Below are 25,466 nucleotides of genomic sequence, written 5' to 3' on the forward strand. Positions count from 1 at the left end.
AGAATTTATTTAAAGGAGGCGTATTGTGTGTTTTTGCTTATGATTTATAGTAAAATCAAGAAACTATGTTGCTTTCAGTTATTATAAAAATGCTGTATGTATCAAAAACAACATAAAAAATGTTTGACTTTGTGTCATATTTGACACCTTGAAATTGGTCTCTGTCTCTTTAAGGACCTCCTACCCTTTCTGACACTCCTTCTTTAGAAAGTCATCACAACAACATTGGTTTCTTTACAACTGTTGTAGGAAGCATTGTTCAGCAGCAGACATGCAGTTCTGCCAGGTGTTTCCTGTGATGCTGCCTAGTCTAGTGTATATGTGTGGAGGATGCACAGGTGATGGGTGGAGCTTTGAGTAAATAGGCAGGGTTAAGGCATCCCCAGATGCAAGGATTTCTCAGAAACACATGAATGAGACAAAGCAACACTCCAGGATCTGTTTTTTTATGAGGGAATGACATCATAGCATGATATGAAGAAAAAAGACCCTGTTGATTTTGCATAGTACCCCAACGATCCTTAAAATTGTTGATGTAAACTAAAATAAATACAGCTTGCTATTTTAAGTCAGTGTCATTATTTCTAAAATAAATAAATAAATAAATAAATAAATAAATAAATAAATAAATAAATAAATAAAGAAGTTAGTTAATGAAAAACAAAGTTTTGACCAACTTTCACTTTATATTTTTTCATTAAAAATATGCCAATAAATCAAGATAAAGACTTTAATGTAAATAATGCTAAATTGTAAAATCTTTTACATTTTTTATGTAAAATATTTTAAAATTTGTAATATTGTGATTATTATTATTATTATTATTATTACTACTACTACTACTACTACTACTACTACTACTACTACTAATAATAATAATAATAATAATAATAATAATAATAATAATAATTATAATAATACTTCGTTGTATTTGTAGTTTTTCGTAGTTTGTATATGTTTTGGATCTGTTTGTTGTCCTGTTAAAAGTGGTACAGCCCATGCGGCTTCGTTGCTATGGAGAGCAGTTCCACAGGAGCGCGAGCCGAACCATCCTGAAAGAGAGAGAAGGCACGAGCGAGGAGAAAGGAGGACATACTGAAAGTGCCGAATCGCACAGACACACGGAGAAACCATGGAGACTAGACCCACGAACCGGAGGACAGTACCTAATAACGGAATGCGACTTTTAACGTCCTTTTTCATCCTGTGCGGAGCCGTCGGTGAGTTAACGGTTTCTCTGCTTGTTTTCGCTCGAGCTACTTTTCTTGGTAGCGGAGAGAAGTTGCAGTGGCGCTGCTCTCGGTCCATTCTTTACTTTGAATCGGCACAGCTGAACTGACCAGCACTGCACTGATTAACATTTCATACCGTGTTATACTCTTTCAGGCTCCTGGTAGTTGTATGTGTTAGTTAACTATAAAATAGGACCAGTCGTCGTCTCCTGACGGCCACTGTTTGAGAGCGACAGAAAGTCACCGCAGGCATCCGTTGACCGTTAGCTAAACCTTGATTCTTCATCCATTTGAATGCCACTCCGGTACCATCTCTGTAAAACGGTGTTAATCTCGGAGCGGCTGCATACTAAATACGAGCCACCTCAAGCAAGATCTAAATGAGTTCGAGTGACAACTTTTGTCCGCTAACTCTGATTTAACAGTTACTTGTAGCTAACATCATGCGGGGAATCTGAGGGAAATACCGGCTGGGATTTCTCCCACTCAGATGGCTTTGGAGCCCATTAAGCAGCAGTACCAGCACAGTTTTTTTTCTTTTCTTTTTGCGGTTGGACAAAAATAGAAACGACACGAAATAATCTGGGCGTCACTTATAGTAGGCAAAGAGGGTTTGCTCCTGATGTGAAAAGTTTGCCAAGATGTTGGTTGCAGATGGGGAGGGGGCTGGATAAAGAGACGTTATGTGATACAGAAAAGGAGGGGATGCAGCTCCGACTCCTCTGTGTGGCAGGGTGGAGGGGTGGTGGGGTTGAGGGGGAGGGAAGACTTATTTTAAGGCAGAGCCACTGCTGCAGCCGCAAAGTCTCTGGAAGTATTGACCTGAAGTTGGGCTGCCTGCCAGCCAGAGCACCTTCCCGTCCCAAGCTGTCCCGGGCAGAGCAGCTGGAGAACTTTGCTGTGTCCCACCCTTGAGCTGGGATTACAGGACACGGCGGAACAGGGGACAAACACAGGCGGCTGTTGAGTAAATACCACCTTACAGTGCACTGCCGGATTCATCAATGAATCCAAGGGCAGGGGGAAAAAAAGAGAATAGAGATAAATGCCAGCAAACCTGTGAAATAGGGAGTAGTTTTCCTGTATGCCTTGCTTGATTGTTTACTCACTAACTGAATTAATTCAGAGTATATGGCACTAAACACAACAGATATTTTAAATTAACTTTTACAAACAGGCATAGGTTGTTTGACAGAAACCCCAAAAAGTTGCTATTATTTACAGTCCCAGAATTTTTAGCGCAGATTTCCATATCCGCATAAATAATCTGTTTTGGCGCAAATGGTGGAAAAGAAACCATCAGCTCACTAAATAACTCTGCTTGGTGAATCGTTGCTTTCGTTTTCTCATGTTGTCTTGCCAGAAAATCTGCAAAATTTAGCTTGTAATTAGAGCTGGGTTGAAATCGTGAAGCCCCCCCCCCCCCCTGAGGAAATCTTCTGACATTAGTCAAAACTGTTCATATAATGAGTACTTTTTTCTAACCAACCCCATTTCTGTATCTCGCTCTCTCTCTCCCTCGCTCTCTGTCTCTCTCTATATCTCACATAGACACACACTCTTCAGACACGTTTTTTTGCAGGATCTTCTTCATACCGTTCTTTTTCTGTCTGTACCCACAAAATACGCCATCATAAATCAACGTGGAGAGCTGATAAACAACACACTGTTGCAATCTCAGCCGATCAGCATCCAAACACGCTGCTCGCTCGGTGCCTCGTGGATGCAGGCATAGTCACCTTCATGGTCAAGTTTGTTAAAAACCGAGCCGAAAAGAACCAGCTATAGTGGAAAAAAAAAAACTGTACGGCTTGCTGGAAATGCGAGTTTGAAAGGGAATTTTGGTGACAGAGGCGCTGCTTGACTTTCTGGTTCGGAGGAGACGGAACTGTGAGGAGGGGATTTGTCTGAGGCGTAGCTACAGACTGTGAGGTCTGTAATTGAAGAGCAACGTCGTGTGGTTTCTTCTTCAGGGGCCGCGTGATTCACAATATAAATAAATAATGGAGTAATGGAGCCACCGAAATTACAGAGTCAGAAATAGATTTGGAAAAAAAAAGAGGAATTACTGACAGAGCAGATATGATCCCTGGAGAGGTTAATAGCATCATCACCACATGGCGCAGGGCATCTGAGGTCAGGACCTTTTGTTTGACACGATAGTCCCATAACTTAATACAGATAATCACCTTCTGGCTTGTCTGGCTATTGTAGTGTTAATGCTGAGATGCCATTTGTACTTTAAATCTACTTTGAGTAATAGTCTGTTTTAAGCAATAGTATAGGTAGGGAAAATGATCTGCTTCTACACGCTGGTTGTTTGTTGTTACAATTATTCACAGAAAGGGATTTTAAAGTACACTGTAAAATATTGGAATTTGGTTTAACTTGAAAGTGAAAGTTCACTTGTTGCCTTGAAAAGGCAAATAAAGTCAACTACTCAAATATTTAGTTTGAACAGAACTTAAGCATTTTGAGAAGACATTATCCTCAACCACTGCAAATTGATAGTTTTAACATGAATATGGCAGTATTATGTAAAATAAACTTAATTTATAAACAATAAAAGCATAACTGGAGTGATGCCTTGATTCCTTCATACATGCTTGAGAAATTCTCTAATCTCCTGTGGCAACCATTCAGCTGTTCAAAACGCCTTGGTGGACCTAGCTCCACCTATGAGGCACATCTCCTCCTTGGAATTTTAACCTCACAGGTCAGCCTTCCCTGGTGACTCCCCTACTCAGCTCCTTCAGACTAGCCAATAGCAATTAGCAAACACCTGGTGGAACTGCACATCTGCTGAGCTCATAACAACAAGCTGCTTCTCAGTGGTACACTGGCAGAAACGTTAAAGGATTAATAGAGCTGTGATGACAACTGTTGTGATGACTTACCAGAAGCTACTATGAATGTTTTTATGGGCCTGGGAAACACATAATGCTGGCCCTTTAAAAACTTACATGACATAGGTCAAAGTTGCAAGCCTCCATCTCATTCACGGTGCAGCACAACAAACAAAAACTTACCGCTAAGCACCCTGGGAAATAGTCTACACTTCTGCCTTTTTCTTATTTCAGTTTTTTAAGTGCTAACTTAAAACCGCTAGATTACTTAACTCTTGATATGGCAAAATTAATAACAAGTTAACACAACTTAATTACTGTAAGTTTATCTTCCACAAACCTCACATATTTAAGATAAAAATATGAAAATTGCAAGATTTATTTGGCTCAAAGAGCAGAAGTTAGTGGACAAATGAATGTTTTAGAGTGTAAGTTTGAAAGCACAGCTGTCCCGCCCATCTTGCTCCTTCTAATTTGATCCTAAAACTCGGTTTGTGCTGCGGCTGATTGAATGGTCTTAATCACTTTAAACGCAGGCAGGGTTTTATCTGCCAGGAGCAGATGAGTGGGGGGCTTTGTTGTGGGGACATTGAATTTTTTTGTGTGGGGTTCAGGGAGCAGGCTGTGGTTACCAGCTTCTGTTGACTCCACCCTTTGCTTCCTTTTTCCACGACAGATGTGACTGACTGTCAGACGTTGGGAACTCCCTGGTGGTCCATTAATGAAATTGGAGCTAAAAACTCCAGAGTTTAGCTCACTCTATCAGTTCTTGATCAAGATTGTGTTCATTAAAATATTTTAAGCAGTGGTTTCCTTTGATATTTTGATCCTCTATGTATACATTACTGTAGCCTGGGCTCTGATGATGCTACGTATTCAGATTTATTCTTGTATGAACATTTAAGTGGGGTTAGGGGTCAGTTTTGGGATGCTAAATGTGGTGGATATCCATCAGTCATGGAGTGAATGTAAATTGTTTGCATAAACATTTCAACATGAGGACATGCAACATTGATAGATGTATTATTATAAATCCAACATCAAATACAAAGTCCTAATTTTGTTTAGTTTATCTACAAGAAAATAAAAAAAATCATTCATCATGCCTCAGTAATCAGCTGTATACTGAAACAGATTTTGCAAGCCTGGCTTAATATTAGGGTAAGGACTTTAATATCTTAGTTTTGATTAATTAACATTTTAACATGCTCAGATTTTAATGCAACTAATCGCATTTTTGTTCCGGACAAAACTTTTATATTCACGTGTTTTGAGTACACAATCGACATACTTCAAATTTGTAGTGCAATAATCAAATTTTCTTTCTTTTTTTTTTTTACATACAAAAGTCCTAAGTTGGAACCTTTGCATTGTGTTTCTGGTACGCCCGCAAGTCTCATGCACAAGTGGCATCAGCAGACAATAGTGATGGACAACAAAGCCACTTTCCTTGGCCCATTTTTGCTTCAAAAACAACCTGATGGGACGCTGGAAAAGACTGTTGTTGTGTTGAAGCTGTGCTAAAAGGAGCTAGCCTATCAGCGAAGCTATTCAAGCCTAAAATAGCATCTCAATTTTAAACATGTAGCAGCTGTACCGACTTCCCTATAGCTGGATTTTCTTTATGGGTATCAGACTTAAAGGGACTGAAAACAAATTCATGATACACCTTTCAGATTTTCACTTGTAAAAATTGTTGAGCATCATATGGGTTCCTTTGACTTCAAAGTCAAAGGAACTTTGGAAATTAAAGTAAATAAAAGTAAAGGAAATTACGTCCTTTACTTTTGTCTATCGAATCCACAAACATCACACAATCACACAAACCAACAAATCCCACAAAACAAAATGGTTGCAAAGTTGCAAATGTAAAAAAAACAACAAAAAACAGAAGGGGTTTGAATACTTTTACAAGGCGCCTAAAGTATATTCAAAAAACCCAAGCAAATGTTAGGGGGAGTGGTTCCTTATTTTTATTTGATTTTGTCTACTTTTATCTACAACAGAGGCCACACCCTGCCACAAAGCTCGTGCAGACACACCCAGTTGAACACATGAAGTCTAAAACTGTATCAGCAGTCACCCAAACAGTCATTCACACTTCTCCTTTCCTAAATAACTGGTGTTTATTTACAAAACGATCTAGTCCTCAAAGAGTCTACTACTGTACCTCCAGTCTATTGATTTGGTTGAATGCATTTTGTAGCTCCAAAAGTTTCATTTTAGTTTGCACATAAAAGTATTTTTACTGCATGGTATTTTACTGCCCTGCTTGAACAGGGCATTTCTTTGTTGGTGTACTTTGCTGAAACAGATATACACTGTTTCAGCAAAATACTGCATGTATTCAGAAAATACATGCAGTATTTTATTAATTTTATATTCATAAAATACTGCATGATGCCAGGCTAGCTTTTGCAGAATTTTAGATATCTTACTCTAATAACTATTTTTCTTCAAAAATTTGGAAACTAACGCAAAGGTTTGTTACCATGACAACTATCACTCTTCTGGTGTCACAGAAAACATTTTTACCCATACTTTTGATTTTCTATGCAAGCCTTTCAATTTTTCACTTCCTCTACTGAAAATCCTGCCACTACAAAATGGACATTTAAATGTGATTAAGGTAAAATAGCATATCTAAATGTAGTAATGTTTATGTTTTGAATGTGTTAAGATAAATAACAGTTTAATTTATGTACCAGAAATTAGTCTGTGTTTAGGAAGAAGTACTGCAATGTGTAAACAATCACTCTGTCATGGTGAAGTCAAGACAACATTTATCTGCAAATAGTCAGATGATGATGATAATAATAATAATAATAATGAGTATTATCATAAAAATAAGATAACCTCTGTAAGTAATGGAAGCCAAATGAGTCAAACCTCAAATATGGCCATGCTTTTTATATGGAAATTGCCCATAAAAGTGGCATCGTGGGAGACTGAAGAGAAGACGGAAACGATGCAAGCTAAAGCTAAAAAAGCTCATTAACATTAGGCAGTCTCTTAATAGTAAAAGACTAACACAGTGAAGGAAAAACTTGAAACAAGAAGACAGAAAAAGCAACACTTTCTGGATATTAATTAGAACTTTTAATCCAATGCTTCATTTTGTATGCACTTCATTCTTCAGCTGGCAATTTTGCAGCCTGCTGAAAACGAGAAGAACAATTTGCGAGTTCAACTTGGACTGGAAAAAAGGTTACAGTTTGGCAGTTTTTATCAATAAAAAGAAGACAGGAACAGCTATAACAAAGGTTGACACAGTGGAAGAAAAAGAAGAGCAGACTAGAAATAATGGAGATACTGTGGTTCACGAAGATGGCCGAATCAATACACTGATAGAACAATTCCTTACAACAGAAAAAAACATGACTTGCAACCTTTTGAGTCTTCAACAGAGATACATTGATCAGAATTTTTTGACTGATTCTGTTGTTTTTGTTTTTTTTGTTAGGTTTTGACCTGCCACCACCAATTTTACCCATTTCTGATTTCTTTTAGTTGCTAATAACAGGAAAATATTATAGCGACACTCAAAATGTTTTGTCAAGCCTTTCTTTGGCAATTACGTTAGGGTAGTTAAAATTACAAGAACAACAGCTTTTAAAGAATTTAATAGATCCTTAGTCATGAAGTTTCCAACATTTCCAAATTCAGCACATTCCATAGCTGATAGAGATTGACAACTCAAAATGATACAACACAAAACTTTGCTGTCCTACCACTTACCTGCAGAAATCTTTGCTCTCTCTCTTACAACCTGAACTGCAGACATGTCTTGCCATATTGTAAAAAATAATGCTTCCTCTTAGGTCGTTTCTTGCATCTCTGTGCATTTTCTGACTTAATTGTAAGTACCTCAGTACTTAGTAATGGGCAATAAGGCTGAAAAATGTATCATGATATAAGCGTTTCATATCTATGGTAATTATTGATTAATGTTTTGTTTTAAATATCCAAACCTTTAAATTTGGATATCCAAAGTACTGCCAATCTAGTGACATGACCTTTCCTCTTTTGTCCACAGCTTCCTCTTGAACTCTCTAGTTAACCAAAGATGAGTGAGTTAGTTCATCCCACCTCCCTTGTTTAGCTGGAACTTAGAGTTTGAGCGGTTAAAACCTTTCATCTGCCTAAATTCCCCAGAATGCGGTGCGGTCAGGCCTGTCGCAATAACCAATAATAAACTGAACACATCATAAATTAAAACAAGCTCAATAATTTTCATTTGCATGATTTATTGTTTTTCTCTTTTTTCTCTTTCTTCCCACCAAAATTGAATGATAAAGTCTCAATTAAACTTTCTTTTAAGGACAATTTTGTTTAGAGACTTTCTAATTTATTTTATTTGTTGTTACTGTTGCTTTGTTTATTTATTTGGGATATTTAAAATGTTCCAGTGTTACATGTTCATTAGAATCAAACTTTTATTGCACTTTGAGAATGTGTTCTCGCATTGTCTTGATATTACTTGAAAATGATCTCAAAACAACAATATTATCACTTATCACAATCTCTTCTGGGACAATTTGTCGTCTAGCAAAATTTGTTAGGGTGACAGGCCCACGCGCAGTTCTGGATAGAAGTTCAGGCATATTTTCTGTTGATATTGATAATGCAATACATATTGTTTCAGCCCTTAACAACTTTTATCCATGACATAAGGAAAGTAAAACAACTGGACCATGGCCTTCATCTAAACATATAAGGTTACAAATGAATGAAAATGCAAATTAAATACAACGTAATACAGTGTCATATGCTTGTTGAGGCTGACAGAAATACTCATATTTTTAAGGGAAGCTTTAACTTTATATGGCCCAGTTCTTTGTAGATTTGATCTTGTGTGAGAAGGTTGCAATGTACTGGAAACTTCAACCTTTTTTAACATAGAAAAAGCTTTCCAAATGGGTCTTAATGTCTTTGAGTTTGCCCTTAGAGATATACATCTTCTGTCTGAATAAATGAGCTCAGGAGCAAAAGACAGATTAGGAAAATAAATACTAATAATTTAAATATAGAATCACGCCAGCCATTGCTTTTAACCTCAACTTTGGTTCTGATTCCATGCATTAATATGTAATTAACTAGGCATTTTAAATGGAAAGGGACATGATAGAATGCTATGAAAACACATTGAAATGCTAATATTAGCAGCAATATTTTCTCACTCTGATTTATGCTATGTCCTGTCAAACAAAAAAAATCTTGGACAGACAGGATCTTACTGTTTTAGTCACTGAGTCATAGGAAACTTGGCTATATAAATGGCTTCCAGATATTTCCTTGGTTAATTACCTGCTGTGAATGAACAGAGGGAGACATTTTTTAACTCCTTTTTTTCTGATGTTTTCAGGAATCAGGGTTTTTCCCTAAAAGAAAAGATCATGCTTTGTGACTTACACGAGGGTCACTGGGACACGCTGTGGTTTATAGTCCGTATTAAAGAGTTATACTTGCAGGATGTGCACAGTCAGCAGTCAAACCCCCCAGGAGAGGAACACAAAGGTTATGGGAAACAGGTGTGGCTGAGTTTCACCTCTCAATCTTATTTGTTTCAGTCCTTTGAGCTGTGGGATGGGCAGACAGTGAGTTGTGTGCGCTGACCCACCCCCTACCACCCAAGTGGGAGATTATTAACACCCACCAGTCAAAAACTGGGCTCTGCTATCTGCTGGGCTATCTCTCATGGAAGTACACGAATAATGTTGACATACATCTTACTGTAGTAGGTAAAACAATAGCTACCCCTGCCTACTTTTCTCACCTGCTCTGTCTAGCTTGAATTAAACAATCATCTTCAGTAATCAAACCCTTGAGTTGCACAGAAAACAACACGTTCATTTAGTTGAAATGAGAACAACCTTCACTGCAAAAACTCAAAATATTACTAAGTATTTTTGATCTAGTTTCTAATGCAAGTATATTGGTACAATTTAAATAAGACACAACTAATTTATAGGTAACGTTTGAATAATTCCTTAATATTAATGAAAAAGTACTAGTTCTGGCAGATTATTTCACTTAAAACAAGACATTTCCCCATGTTATAAGTAAAATAATCTTGACCTGACTCTGATCACATTAAAGTAAAATAGAGCAATAACTTTCTGGATTGTTGTGGTAATGCATCTGAGTAGGGCTTATTATTGTTCAGATGCTTAGTTTATCACCACCGCTTTTCTAGAAAAAAAGTTCTTAGTTTATCGTCGCGTTGGATCAAATCTATTATGTGCATAACAAGTGTTATTGTTTGACACACAACTGAACTTAACAACAAAAAACACAAAATGCGCTAATATTATGCCAGAACTGAAACTATAAATAAGACTGTAAGTGGAGTAATGAGAAGGTTTTAAAACTTCTGAATGTGACTTGGAATTATCCATATCTTACATATTGTACAGAAAGACCTTCTCTAATGTGAGTTGTTTAACAAATCTAAGCTCAGATGCATATGTTGCATTAAAAATTGCAGCTGGACCTTGCACACCTGGATGCTGAAACATTTTTTTTTATCAAATAACTGTACTATGATTTCATTTTACAAGTTTCCCAGTAATCTTGTTTTCAGACAGACTGAACCTGCATACATTTCCCCCTCCTGATCAAAGTGTTTTACAGGGAGAACAAATAAACTGCAGTTTTCATTTCTGTTAAATATTTATAAAGGAAAGTGGAAGACATTTCTCTGTTGTCCTCTTTTTCAACTTGCCTGGCTGCTATGACATAGAGTCCTTCTCACTTCTGGCAAAATTTGGAGTTCTATTTTTTGCCTCTACTTGGATTGCAGCAAAACAACTGTCTAGTCCTTTCGTGGCTCTAAAAGAGTGTTGGAATATCAGACATTGCACTGATTGCATTACATGTCACACAACAGGGTAGTTTACTGAAAGGCAATTCCAGTAAACTACCCTGTTGCTAGAATTGCTAGATGATTAACAATTATGTTGTATTTATGCATTTCAATGTATTCTTTTTTAAGTTAAAATGATTCACAGGGTTTCCCCCCAGAAATTTTGCTGAGCCTTTTGGTAGAGCACCAGGAGGCATGAAAAGCCAGGCTTACAGTGCACTGAGGGAAACCCTGATTCAAGTTGAGTTTCAAGGCAGAAATCAAACTACGGTACAAACTTGACTATTGGTAAAGTTTATATTAGCATTAAACATCTGTGGTCAGATATAGAACATTTCAAAAAAGCAGTATATCCACTCTGAAGTCTAGACATAAATGGAAAATTAGCAAAAATAACGTCAGACTACAGTGAATTAACATTAAAGAATAGCTGAAGAAATTTTGTTCCTGTGAAATCACAATGGTTGTGTTTCAGTTTAAACACATCTGGAAGACCTGGGTACTGTACTGTGTTCAGAGTAGGTGGTAGACGTGAATCGAGGTTAGCTCTTTGATATCTGACTTAACCCTTGTATGTAGAAATGGGGTCGAACCGACCCCACTCATGTAAAACTTGTATTATTTGTCATAGTCCTCTACGTTTGCCTCAGTCCTCGCATGCACAAGGGTTAAAAAGACAGAGTTCTGCATGTGTCTGGAAAGGTGGGCGGCTGAGAAAATTAACTTCCTTTGACCATGATAATGTTGGCAATGCCACACTGACCAACCTGCATCCTGTTTCTATTGACTGCTGAAAACAGGTTTCTCATAGTTTGCTTCATTTCCGTCCTCTGTTGAAAAGTGGTTACTGCTAATGTGCTGATGACTCAACTCTCAAAAAAACAAAAACAAAACAAAAAAAAACCCTGATGCTGTTTGCATAAAAAAATAGTTTCTTGGCTGATTCGGGTTTAATTGAATTTCTATCTCTTATATACGTATTTTTTGTTGTTATGCCAAAGTAGCTACTTTCATGTTTCAAGCTCTGTGTCTTATTCATAAATGCGTCTTATAAATCAGATTCCAGTTAAGTCTCCTATGAAGTTGTTTGCTCTGTGGTTATTATTGTAAAAATGCTTTGCACTGAACAACATCACTAGTATAAATCTTTTGCACCACAGTATCAAATATTAGTTTATTGACACTATATTAACCCTTTGGCAAGACTGTCCAAAAATTTGGGCAATCTTGCAAATCTTGCTAATCATTTTAAAAGGAAACACTTCAATTTCCCCTCTGGGTCCCTGCATAATGTGGGAAGCTGTGTTTTCACTATTTTAGAGTGACCTAATAAAATTACAGTAGTCTATTTAGTTCCAGAGGAGGACAGTGGGCTCTGTTCACTGTATCACTGAATGATGACTACGCTTGGCCTTACATATCTTTTTAGTGAGAATATTTAGGAGGAAAAAGCGGATAGGATGAAAATAATGAGATTTTGGTTGGTTTATGGCTTGGTTTTCTTTTGAGAGTTTGGAAGCCTGTGTTTTCTTCTTGCTGCTTATGCAGTAAAGACAGGAAGTTGTGTGATTGACTCGAGATAACGTGATTAAAAGCTTAGATAAAATGAAAAGACAACATTTGCCTAATCTTTTAATGCACGCAATACTAGTTTAAGACTATTCATAACAGTAAGTATTCTGTGTTTAGCCTCATGGATGAATTTAACAAATGCGTAGCCACATGTTAACTAATTACATTATAAGCTGTTTTAAAGTTGTAATTTTAAGGTGAACCTTTAAAACAGTTCTAGTGTCTTGGTGCTGGCTGAAACTCTAAACTCAGACATGTAACTCATAGTAAATACCATAATTTCACCTATCCATACTTAAATTTTGTTAATGCGTCCATCCATCTATGGGTTTTGCAGAATTTCAGCCACTATGAAATGTTGTATTTACCATTTGAAATGTTAAAACATGATTCAGAACTGAGTCTGGAAGTTATGGAATTCCAACATTAAATATTTATAGATGTATTCCTATATTGTAGTCCGTTCCTGATTAGCTTTAGGGATTCACTGATCTACTTTTTTCACTTCCGATACCAATACAGATATCTGAGGTTTAATATTATCCGGAACTGATCCGATACAAAAACATAGAACTGAACTGACTTAAGATATTTCTTAAGTCAATTAATTCACTGACATAAATGTACTGATTTACTAATGTGTTTGATAACTCTGCACCAGTACAGAAAACTTAAGATACATCAACAGCTTCACAAGCTTGGTCTAACACATTGGCTTAACTCCGGTAGCTCTGGCTTCATTCAAAATATGAATACTACACTTGGACTATGTTAGCCAACTAACTGTCTTCTAATTTTTCCTTTGTTGCCTATACTTATTCCACAATGCATTTAGGCATTTGATATATTGTTCAGCGCTAATGTAAACCTATCAAAGACATTTTTAGTATATGTTTAAAAAAGGATATTCTTTATGGCCAAACTTATGGTTATGTCCCCAGACAAGAAGAAAATAATTATGGTCAAGCTTTGCAATGTTTTCAGTTCCTGTTTGTCCTATGTGGTTTTGTGATAACAACCTAGACAAAGTTTGTTTCGTGTGCTCTGTTTGTGTAATCTGGTCTTATGGGGAAGTGTTTGTAAACGTTGCCTCATCCACCTCTATGCTATATATGGCTGTAATGTTTGGTTACATGGCCCAGCTGTTAGTGCTGTCCTGTAAGTCTATTAATAAGATACTATAAAATACTGTCAAAGAAAAACACCTGCATTCAGTTTTTAGAGGTGAAAAGTGACAAAAAAGAAGTACCGTTACTCTACTTACTTACTCAACACTGTTTCAAGGTGCATTGTTTAATTATGATGGACCATTCATAATAATTTTTACATTAGATTTGCTGCAATTTAGATAAAAAAAACATTGTTCTAAGTGCTCTGATTTAAGTTAAAAAGGTCACACATTTGTGTAGCTTTGTGGCAAAAGGTTTTTTAAGATCAACAGAATTTTGCAAAAACGCCTAAACAGCTGCCATATCTATGTGATTTTATATAAAGCGCAATTATATTTTAGAAAAAAGGCGAAGACTTTTCACAGCACATAGACATTCTGTGATTTTTGTTGCCATCTTTGATGTTTCCAAATTGTTCCTTTGTTTTACGCATGCATGGAAAAATAACATTGCCGCCCACCTCCAGAGCCGCGGTGCTGTGTGGACATACTAAAAACCCCAGGCCCCCACACACAACAAACAATAACAAATCCCACTCTCTAAGACAGGACGCTAAAGGCCTGTTTGTGTTCCTTTGGTACACAGTGGCAGACATTGTCCTTCCTACGTCCTACAGCAGAGTTATAGTTTGACTCTGAGAGGTTTCTGTCTATACCAACATTATTGATCTTTTTTTTTTTTTTCTCCTTTTAAGCTCCGATCTTTTAATCAAATGTGACTTAGATGAGAAGGGCACCTAAGTCCAAATCGCGACAGGGGGAGTGAAGAGAGAAAGGTTTTTGAAGAGGACAGTGACATGTGAAAGAGGCCCCCCTGCCCCTTATTTAAAGGCCTGTCAGCCTGTGTTTGTCTCCACCATCAATTAGCTCTCTAAAGAACCTCACACCCTCACAAAATACAATGCAAGGAAGGAAGGGGGTAGATGAGAGCTGGTGTGGAGACTAATGTTTTCTTCACCCTGCACAAATATTTCTTACAATAAAGGCATGCTATAAAACATCCAATTCACCACTTGGCCTATCCTGTTTCTGACTGATCGTTGGAGTTAATGGCCTTACAAAAGTGGAGGTCTGTGAGGCTTGTGTTAGTCGTGTCATGTTGGCCAACCTCAAGCTGATGCATTCAAAGAAGCCAGTCATAGTGGTGGAAAAAGACAGTATAACTCCCATGCCTTCTAAAGTTTTAACATTTAAATAATCTTGCCTTTACCAAATTGTGAAGTTATTCAGATCTACTGATAAAGCAAAATGGATTTGTGTGTGTGAAAATAATGTACTTAAAAATACCACCACATGTAGAATTTGTAAAAGCTTATTCTTTGCTTTCTTTTTTTTTTTTTGTTGCAATGACTGTATGCCGAACTATTGACTTTAGTCTACCTTGGTGCCTTTGTTGTCTTTGGAGCAATAAGTCGGTTACATTAGCATAGTTTTGGGAATCATTAGCTCTGGAACCATTAGAAACTGGCTTATTTCATAAGTCCGGCATGGCTTGGTTTAGGACAGTCAACCAATAGCTTTTTGAGTTAGAAAATGTTTAAAGTTGACAGGAAATTTGAAAATGTAGGTAGTTATATGTTATTGGAAGACATTAACAATATCTAAAGACCAGTGCACTTTAGTTGTTTAATTGGGGCCTGCCATAGCAATGCATTGCTAAATAAGTCATTCACTGCTTCCCATGCAATGCATGGCTGGCACCTATTGTTCTACACTTCAAAATAACTGCTGCTTCCTACTACTGTTAATGTGACTCGTACTGCTTCATGCCCCCTTACAATGTATATATATCAACACATGCGGCTCGTTCCTGTGAGGGGAGCTATTACTTTTGTTGGCATTTCGAGTAATTGTGGCGACATAATTAACAAAAAACGAGCCAAATTCAACTCAAAACAAAAGTCTAACTGACACAAAACAGTGTCAGTAAGGGTGAATTCACACTGCAGCATGAAATGACCCAATTCTGATTTTTTTGACGTAATGCGACCTGTATCCGATCTTTTCATGGCAGTGTGAACAGCACAGGTCGGATTCTTTTTCGAATGTGACCCATATCCGATACGTATCCTTTTCAAACGCGACCTAACGTTCAGGTCACATTCATCCAAAATGAACGTCACTGATTCTCAACAAATCTCACTATTCTGCATCCTGATACGCGCAAGCGGGAAGGAAAACAACAACCATGACGGACTATATGCGGATTAAGTTGTTAATATACTGCTCCTGCCAAACAACAACTTCAAATATGTAAGCTATTCTCCACCGTTAGCCTCCATGTTTACTTCCGCAAACACTGAGCACTTCTTTTTATTGCAGTTGGCAGAACACTGAGAACACTGACGTTATTGCGCCCTCTAGTGCGCATGCAGGACACTTTCAGGTCGTTTGCCCATTCACACTGCAGAACGCATACAGGTCGCATTTACCTGCAGTCTGAACGGCCCCGGCAAAAAAATCGGAATTGGGTCACTTCAGTAGCCCTGTGTGAATTCACCCTTAGACTCAAAATAGACATATAATTTTGTCTGCCCCTCTGAGCTGCTTTTTAGAACGACAGAGATGGTGGGATGTCAGAACTACAGACATGGTGGAACACTCAGTTACTAGTCCTTTTGTGTTTTATTTACCGTTGTCATAGCAGCTGAACTAAAGGGCGCCGTGAGGACAAAGAGCAATGGTGGTTTAGTTAGCTGAGTTATAAACCTACTGAACAGGAGCTGTTGCTATCTGTTTTTATGTACAAATTGCTTAATGTACCGTCAATTATCAGCTATGAAATAAAAAGGTTCTGAAAGTTGTTGAAAAGTAATATTATGTAAGTAATATTAAGTTGTTTAGATCTTTTTTACGTTACATTTTTTTACGGTTTAGCCATATTGTGTCTTTCAGTGAACATGTTGGTGTACAAATAAAAAAAATACAAATATATTGTATATTCTTTATGCAGTAGCATATGGGGTAACAAATGGGGGTTATTCTGAGACTTTAGTGTGTGACATAAGCTGTACCTTTGTATTAAAGGATCTAAAACTGTTTATTACGGGAATAAGTATATCTAGAATGAAATAAGTTGTCTAGAATAAAAAATAAAATAACATGGACACAATGATTATTTTGAAGAAAGATCATATCTGGTGCTGTTTGGAAATGTTTAATAAATGTTTAATAAGAACAGATTCCAGGAGGATTAGTGAAGCACATATTTGTTTCTGCCTCATTACTCCTACCTATTCTATACCTTTTATAGGAAAATCAGCATCTGTTACACTGACACCAGTCCTGGCGTGTGTAACACATGCCACAATCACAATCTTTAATATGTTTTGTGGAGATGTTGGCATTAGCGCCGCTGGCTCAAGCCTCCATGGGGACAAAGCGGAATTTTATTTTGGGGCCCTCTATATCTGCTATTAACGTAGATTGCTGCAAATCAACAGATGATTAGATAATTCGAACTGCTATAAACTTATTGCATCTCTGAATATGTTATATCTTATATGGACATCATCTAGTGGGAGCAAAAGCAACAAAAAAACTAGTATGCTCTGGACTTAAGATGGAGTACATGAACACATGACATGCTTTGATTTAAATTAATTTATCTTTGGTGTAATTCCAGTATCGAAAAATTAACTATACCAGATGAGTCTCTCTCACCTGAGAATGTGAACCTGTACTGGGCTAATTCTGTGCCTTCAAATAATTTTAACAATGCTCCTGTAGAATATTCATAACTTATAAGTCTGAAACAGGAACAGGTCTGAAAAAACAGTCTGCATGCTACTCGAGCAGGGGCCTCAAACTCAATTTACCCAGGGGCTGCTGGAGGCAGAGTCTGGGTGAGGCTGGGCCACATTTAAAAAATATCCTCAAATGTCATCAACATTTAATTATTTCTCCAATACATGAACTGCAGGCTTTGGCTTTGACAAAGACATGATGAGGGTGTGACAAAATTTAGGGTGCATTCACACTGCAGCCTGAAGTGACCCAATTCCAATTTTTTGTCAAATCGGTTTTTCTTTGCCGGGCCGTTCACACTGCTACACATATGCCACCTCTATGTGTTCCGCAGTCTGAATGGGCAAACGACCTGAAAGTGTCCCGCATGCACAGTAGAAGGCGCAGTAGCGTCAGTGGTCTCAATATTCTGTCAACCGCCATAAAAAGAAGTGCTCAGTGTTTGCAGAAGTAAACATGGAGGCTAATGGTGGAGCATAGCTTGCACATTTGATGTTGTTGTCCAACCGGATCAGCATATTAACAACTTAATCCTCATTATAGTCCGTCATGGTTGTTTTTCTTCCCACTTGCGCGTATCAGGACGCAGAATTTAACTATCAGTGACGTTCAGTTCGGATGAATGCGGACGTTAGGTCGCATTTGAATTTGATATGTATTGTATATGGGTCGCATTTGAAAATAATCTGACCTGTGCTGTTCAGACTGTCATGAAAAGATCAGATACAGGTCGCATTACGTCAAAAAAAAGAAAAGAAAAAAAAATCAGAATTGGGTCACTTTAGGCTGCAGTATGTGCAGTATGAACGCACTCTAAGTTTATTCCACTTGGCGTCGCTCTTGTTCTACGTTTTATAGAACTCTTTAGCCAGCTAGCAACGTATTTAGAACGTCTCGACGCGTAGCGTCATTACCGCTTCTACTTGTCACAACAGTGGATGACGAACAGCCCGGTAGCAGTCGCCCTTCTCTGCGTTTGATCGTGAGATTTGTTAATGGTAGAAAGTACTGGAATGGCAACTGTAGGGAAGGGCAACTGGTAGCGGACTGTGTTCCAACATCCGCCACACTATTGTTACAAGAGTAGTGTGCATGAAGTCAGTGTAGCTTAGCCTAGCACCGAATGTCAGACATGACGAGGATTGGCGGGCGGGACTTCCTTCAGAGGTCCGCTCACCCTGTGGGCCGCACTAATATTATACTTTTATACCAGGGTGGGGGCCATGAGACATTGTACTGCAGGCCGCAATTGGCCCACGGGCCAATTGCTTGGCCCGTCTCATTCTCAGAGGAGAATGAGACCTCTGCTCAAGAGAGATTCATTTAATGCATCAAAGAGTGATGTCATCACTGCTGATGTCATTATTACCAGTGGAACTGAAAATTCTAATTGTGCATTTGTTACACCGCAGAAAATGATGGGCCGGGTCACTCCTCGTGTAGCATATTTATTCAGTCTTTGTTCTGTCATTCCGTACCCATCAGAGGCTACTAGCGTTATGAGCCTTACATTCTAATACTCAGCTTACCTGCGAACAGAAAATACAGCGGTTACAGTAGCTGCTCCTAATATCCGCTGCAACAAGCTGTCCTCTTGGCAATGGCAGACTCCCCCTCAGCCCACCAGAGTGTCACCCGCTGTTGCATATGGTGCTGAGCGCCCTCCGATGGCGAAACCCAAACATTGTTAACTCTAATAAATTCTAACGCTAGTTTCTGGGTGTGAGTGATCATCACAAAAACAAAATGGGGGGCTACTAGTTTCATGACTCACTTTCATAGTGCCACACATTCACATCAAACACGTTTTGAGCGTCAGGATAGTCTGGTTTATATTCAAAGTCTGTGGAGTGTTGGATGCGCTAGATGTGTTAAACTCTCCAAACGGTTCAAATCGCACTGCGCTAGACACTCGAAGCGCACCGCAATAGCCCTAGACGCGACTCAACACGGACTTTGAATTCAAACCAGATGCCCCTGACCCTTAAAATGCATTTGGTGTGAATGCACCATTATATGTCCAGTGTCATATTATGTCCATCATATTAGGAACAAAGCCCAGTCCTAATATGATGGACTCATTGCTTTGGATCAGGGATAACGTTTAGAGGTAAGATATGCAAATTAAGTCTTAGTTAATGTTAGGGTTAGGGAAAATGTGTGGTTTAGGCAAAATCGCAGCGACTAAAATGAAGGGAAATCAAATCAAAGTTCTAATACGGGTCGAAATAGTTTTGACAAACCTGTACAGCATTTTGTTTTTTTAAATCATTCTATAAATAATGACAATATAATGTCAGGTTGTTTTTCTGCCAATTTCATAGCTGCAGTACACTAGAAACATTTACCTCACCTTTACACTTAACGAAAAAAAAAATTCTCATCTGAATGTTGTCTCTGTGCTGGACTGGCCGACAGCAGAACTACCGCTGTGGCAGGCAGGATTTCCCGGCTGGAGCGACACGAGATGCGGAAATCCCCTCGTTCACAGCATAGCCGACTTCTGATCGGTTCACTGGAGAAATGTTATGTACATTTACCATTAAAATCTTTGGCTGAAGAGGTGATTGTAATCGCAGTGTAGGGTAAGAATAGATTATGATGGGAATTTATTGATGCAGCATATTGAAATGACAGCCATAGAGAAAGTCTAGTGCTCCTCTGATCCAGAGATCTGACCTGCCCCCACAGCCAATGAACCAATCAACAACTAACTCCAAACTGGCCCGGTCTGGCCGGCCCGATTGGAACCGCAGCTCTTGGGGTTCCAGGGAGCCGGGCGGTACCGGGCTGGAGTGCTAAAACAGTCGGCCCGGCTTCGAAGCCGGGCTGACCCAGGTCCAGCTGTACAGTTCGAAAGGGGCTTAGTAGTCTTATGTGTTGAATGTGCTCAAACACATTCAGTGCATTAGAAACCAATCAGAACCAAAAGTGATTGGTTGTTTCTGGACAGCAGCAGAGCAAGATGCATTTCATTCTCTGTTTCATATCTACTGTCAGACACTTTTAACAAATATTCATCCATCCATCATCTAACATACTTATCCTTGCGCACACACATTCACACCTTAGGACAATTTAGAGACACCAATTAATCAATGAATTTTGAGAAATTTTACCAGTTTTAGCAAAACCTAGGTAACCTATAGTGACCTATGTTAGTGCCACCCGGGTGTAGGTTAGTGTAAAGGCAGAGCCGGGCATAAATTGGCCTTCACGCCAATGCCAACATGAAGGCCCTCCACGCAACCACTGGAGGTTGGTCGCATGGAGGTCTGTCTTTCCTCTGACCTCCATGTTTGTGTGGAAGTTTGGCTTTGCGTGGACTCCTCTGTTTGCAACCTGGGTGTGGGTCGACGCAAAGGCCGAGCCAGGCTATGCAGGGAGACCCCTGGTTGATTCAAGGTTTGTCTTTCCTCGGACCTACCTGGTTGATTGGAAGTCTGTCTTTCCTCAGACCTCACTGATTGGTTGGAGGTCTGTTTTTCCTAGGTCTTACATGGTTGATAGAAGGTCTGTCTTTCCTTGGGCTCCTCTGTTTGTAGGGAGCCTTCTGTTTGCAACCTGGGAGTGGGTCGGCGCAAAGGCCGAGGCAGATTATGCATGGAGACCCCTCGTTGATTCAAGGTCTGTCTTTGCTTGGACTCCTCTGTTTGTAGGGAGCCTTCTGTTTGCAGGGGGGCCTCTGGTTGGGTGGAGACTCTAGGATTGTTATTTTCCGGAGCAAGTTTCAATTTCACCTTCAGGTCTGCAACCTGACCCTGCTGAGATTTCACTGTTTCTGACTGTACTTTGATTTTGAAAGCTTGCTCAATGTGACTTTTGAGCTGCTCCTCATATTTGAGTCTCACTCTGTATTCTTCAACCATGACTTCGATCAGACCTTTATTGCGGGAGGCATATTTTTCAGCCTCCCTCTTGAAGTACTCCAGCTGTTGAAGAATGCTCTTGTCGGCTGTAACTTTGGAAGAGCAATAAACCTTTGATACATCTTTAAACTCTGGCACGTTTCTTCCATGTTCATGTTTGACTTGCATGTGACGTTCTTTTTCCAACATTTTTTGCAGTTTTTGAATCTCCTCCTGCTGTGATTTAACTTCAGCCTGATATGCAATCCTTCGGTCTCTTTCTTCATGGAGATCAAAAATCTAACTCTGCAATTCTGTTTTAAGATCAATGATGTGTTGGCTTGTCTCTTCCACGACTTCCACTGAGGAGGTAATCTCAAAGCCAGCAGAAGGAGTTGTTTCCTGCTCAACTTCCAATGATGTTGGACTCCCAAAGTCGCCGGAAGGACTGATTCCTGATTCCTTCTAGATCTTTACTGATTCACCTTCTGGCTTAATGGGGCTGTCGCTGTTATCTTCGAAAGGGAAAATGACAGCGTCGTAGTCAACTTGGATGTTGAGGTCCATCATGTCGACCCATGTAAGCTTAGCTAGAAAAGCTTCATGTTCACAAGCAATCTGTTGTTGCTTCATGTCTATATTCTGGTAAATTCTTGCTTCTCTGAAAGGCGTGTAATATCTGGAATCGATATCCCCCTCGTTTCGATTAATTTCAAACGTGCTCTGAAGAGTGATCTGTCGCAATTCCTTTGTGATATCATAGAGTGATGTCGTGCTGATGTCATTGATACCATTGGAACTGAACATTCTATACACCTTATTCCTGGGAGGCTTACTGGGGAAAGGATTATGGGTCTTCCGGCGCCCACCGGAAGTAGCAGTAGCACTTGGTAAGACCTCAGTCTTACTATTCACATACTGGCTATACTATATTGCCATTGCTCTTCCAATTGTGTCACCAAAGAAATTTTTAACCCATCTTTGCTACTGGTACTGGCGTACAAAAAGCCTAATAAATAAAACAATCCATGCTTAGCCTGGTGGGGCGCAAGTAAAGTCAGGTGGCCCACCAGACTTATAATACACTGAGGGAAACCCTGGACATTTTTGGTTGCCATGGAAGTTATTTTGTCTGCTGTGTCTTCCTTTTTCGCTTTCTGATTGGCTACAAGTCACATTCAACAAGGTGTGCTCTCATTTATCCTCAAGGAACACCACACACACTGCAATACAACTGTTAAATATCTCCAATTTTAGATCGGAGCAGAATCATTTGATTGCTAACAGTACTGATGTAAAGGAGGCTAACCAATGCCACAGACATTTTTATGTTAAGGGCTTTAACATAAAAATGTTTTATTGAACAACTATTGTAACCCTCCCTGAGTAATGTTTTTAAGAAGCACACTACATGTATGTTCTTTTTTTTACTTAATTCCAAAGCCAAGAAAACATACAAATGTGTTGGAAAAAGGAGAGTTGAGTAAATCTTATTTCTTTTTTTCCTTTTTTTTTTTTTTTACAAAGCTTGTCTCAGGTAGGATTTTTTTTCCTTTCTTGTTTCTTGCTGTGCTGTGTAAAGACAGTGTAACAATGACTATAGATACATCAATCACAATTTCTGGCTTTCTTTGAAGTTTGACCTGCCAATTCAGTATGTATTTTCCTAGACTGTAGAACCTAAGGTGAAGGAATTGCAAGATTAATCCCATTTATCCATCAGAGCTTATATTTGTCTTTTCTGTCTATCTACATTTATTAATCTCAAAAAGTTAAAAGTATATGCAAAGTTTATGCAGCTTCAGACCGAAAATGATGGCACTCTACTTCTGATTCATTTAATGAATAGGGGGAGTCACATATTTAATTATTTCACCAATAGATCACTTATCAAACCAATCCAGGAACATTTTTATCTCTCTTCGGTGCTTCTCTGCTTTAGGCTAACAGTGGATGTAGTCCTCTGCTTCAAGATGTTCAAGCTGAGTAACAATAGATCTTTACAGGAGACTGGGTGGAACAAAGAGACACAATGTCACAATTTAGACTTAATTGAGGCCCTGTATACATGGAGACGAGCACAGTAAACTTTTGTAAACAATAAAAAATATGTGCGTCTATTCAACAGGTTAAGGCGCTACAGCGAATGATGTAGTAGGTATGCTGGGCAAATTGGTGGTGCTGTAACTCTGTCAGAGAATGACACAAAAACAACAAACAGCACCATGTTTGGTTATCGTCAGAGTGAGACACATGCAGGACAGAGAGACATGGAGATACAACATCATCAAAAGAGAAAAGTACAGAAAATATTTCTGTTTCTTACAGTTTTTAATCTCTCTACCTTGTTGAAATGTTTTCCTTTCCTCATCCATGCCTCTTTTGTGTCCTTCCTTCTTTCTTTCCTTTGTCATGTCCTTTCTTCCTTTGGCCTTTACTTCCCACTTGTCTTTCTGTCTTTCACTTTACCCTTCTCCTTGTCCTTTCTTTTACCTTTTTTATTCTTTTTGCGTCTTTCCTTCCTTCTGTTCTTCCATTCTTGTCATACATATTTTCTTTTTTCTTTCCTTTCTCTCTTCCTTTCTTTCATTATGGAAATTCAACATGAAAATGGTGTTCTGAAATTAATCCACTCTGGAACCCAGTTTCAAAAACCGGGTTCGCTTCTGGTTTCCCAAAAAGTCAAAGCTGTATGGGTAAACAACAAAAAACTTTTGTGGATACTCCTGAAATCCTCTCTGTGCGGACAGGGCCTGAATTCTTCTCTGAAGCATCAGTGTCTGAAACAGAAACTTGAAATCTTCCATAAAGCAAACGGATTGAAGAGGCACAGATTTTAGTTTGTAAAAAATACTGAGAAACGGCTTCACTCCCTGGAAAGACACCATTAATAAAATGTGCACCCAAGTCTGGGGCTTTTTCCCCAGACTTGGGTGCATTAAAAAAACATTTGTTTCAGACCTAACTTTTGGAAAAGCTGCTTCATCATTCAAAGCCTTCAGACTACAACTTAGGGTAATGTCCCAAAAACTCTTTCCAGATAAACCGATTTAAGTCATCTCGTAAACAACTTGTGTCATTTAACATCACAATAAGTTGCAGAAACTGAAGACTGTGATCTCAGTTCTCCTCAAATCGGCGAGGCCTTCCAGCATATTGTATTTATTTCTGTACATATGTAGAAATGATCGGCCTGGCCAGGCACATTTTTTGGTCCTTGCGTAGCTCTGCGTGTTGCGGCGTTATCTTCCTGTCAATTTGTTTCCGTACTTTGTCCATACCTGACCTAGTTCTTGCTTCTTTTTTTTGTCCTTATCCATTCTTTACTCAACTCAGTTTCCTTTTGCTTTTGGTCCTAAAACCACACTCTCTCTTGCAACGATCTCATGTCTGCATTCTTCTCCTATGAGGTCTTTAGATTAGTCCCTGGTGAGTGCTGTTTGACATGATAATCTATGGATGGAGTTTGTCTACATGAACATGACATATTGTGTGTTTTGTTAACTGCTTGTGAGTGAATCCCTGTGAATCCCCACTCTCGTCCCTCGGCGTCTCTCGCGGTCCTGACATTCTACGCGTGTCTTCTCATCGGCCAGAAGACGGCCCCTCTCCTGGGGAGGTCAGGGCTGGAGCCGGGTCAGGTCTCGGTAGGTGGAGATTTTTTTTGGCTCGCCAAACGGGCCAAAGGGGGGATGTTTGAGCCGGTTGCCAGGCAAAAAGGAAGGTTTTGATTTTACCCCTCGTGTCTGTCGAGCAGCTTGTCGCAATTAGTGATGTCAGAAGGGAAAGAAACAAATATGAAGCATTTTCTTCAAAGAGCAAGCATTTCCTGCCCATGAGTTCATTCTTTCCTCAGGTTTCTCGCCGAAGAGAGGGTAAAAGTCCAGCCAATTTCTTATTAGTCATGATAGATTTTTCAGGTTGGGGCTCTTCTTTTTCATCATAACCCAACATCAAACGTGTCAACTGTCAAAGTCCTTTTTTTTCCCTTGTTTATTCTTTATAAAGATCTGAACTTTTGTGTTTACTCAACAAGATGGATCACTGGTAATAAATCCAGTGACACTTGTGAACTGTACCTCACTGGTATGCCTATTCCTCTGATGAAATTAAATGACAGCTTTGTTTAGCATGCTGCTTAGATTTCATTTGCCTGCAGTATTTTAGATAATATGTCACAGTGCTCTA

The 25,466-nt window shown here is 38.9% G+C and overlaps 1 protein-coding gene across 1 annotated transcript in view; it reads left to right on the forward strand.

Annotated features, from left to right (window-relative positions):
- Positions 1-1,008: 1,008 nt before the first annotated feature.
- The window catches only part of nectin3a (nectin cell adhesion molecule 3a), a 62,290-nt gene continuing 37,832 nt past the window's right edge, over positions 1,009-25,466 (forward strand). Inside the window, exon 1 of the mRNA XM_088012086.1 lies at positions 1,009-1,220. Coding sequence (XP_087868212.1) covers positions 1,133-1,220 — 88 coding nt within the window. The 5' untranslated portion in view covers positions 1,009-1,132. The remainder of the gene's footprint in view (positions 1,221-25,466) is intronic.

Source organism: Poecilia mexicana, unplaced genomic scaffold, assembly GCF_051168715.1.
Source record: "Poecilia mexicana isolate PSO_F unplaced genomic scaffold, ASM5116871v1 scaffold_13, whole genome shotgun sequence".
In the NCBI taxonomy this organism is placed as follows: Eukaryota; Metazoa; Chordata; class Actinopteri; order Cyprinodontiformes; family Poeciliidae; genus Poecilia; species Poecilia mexicana.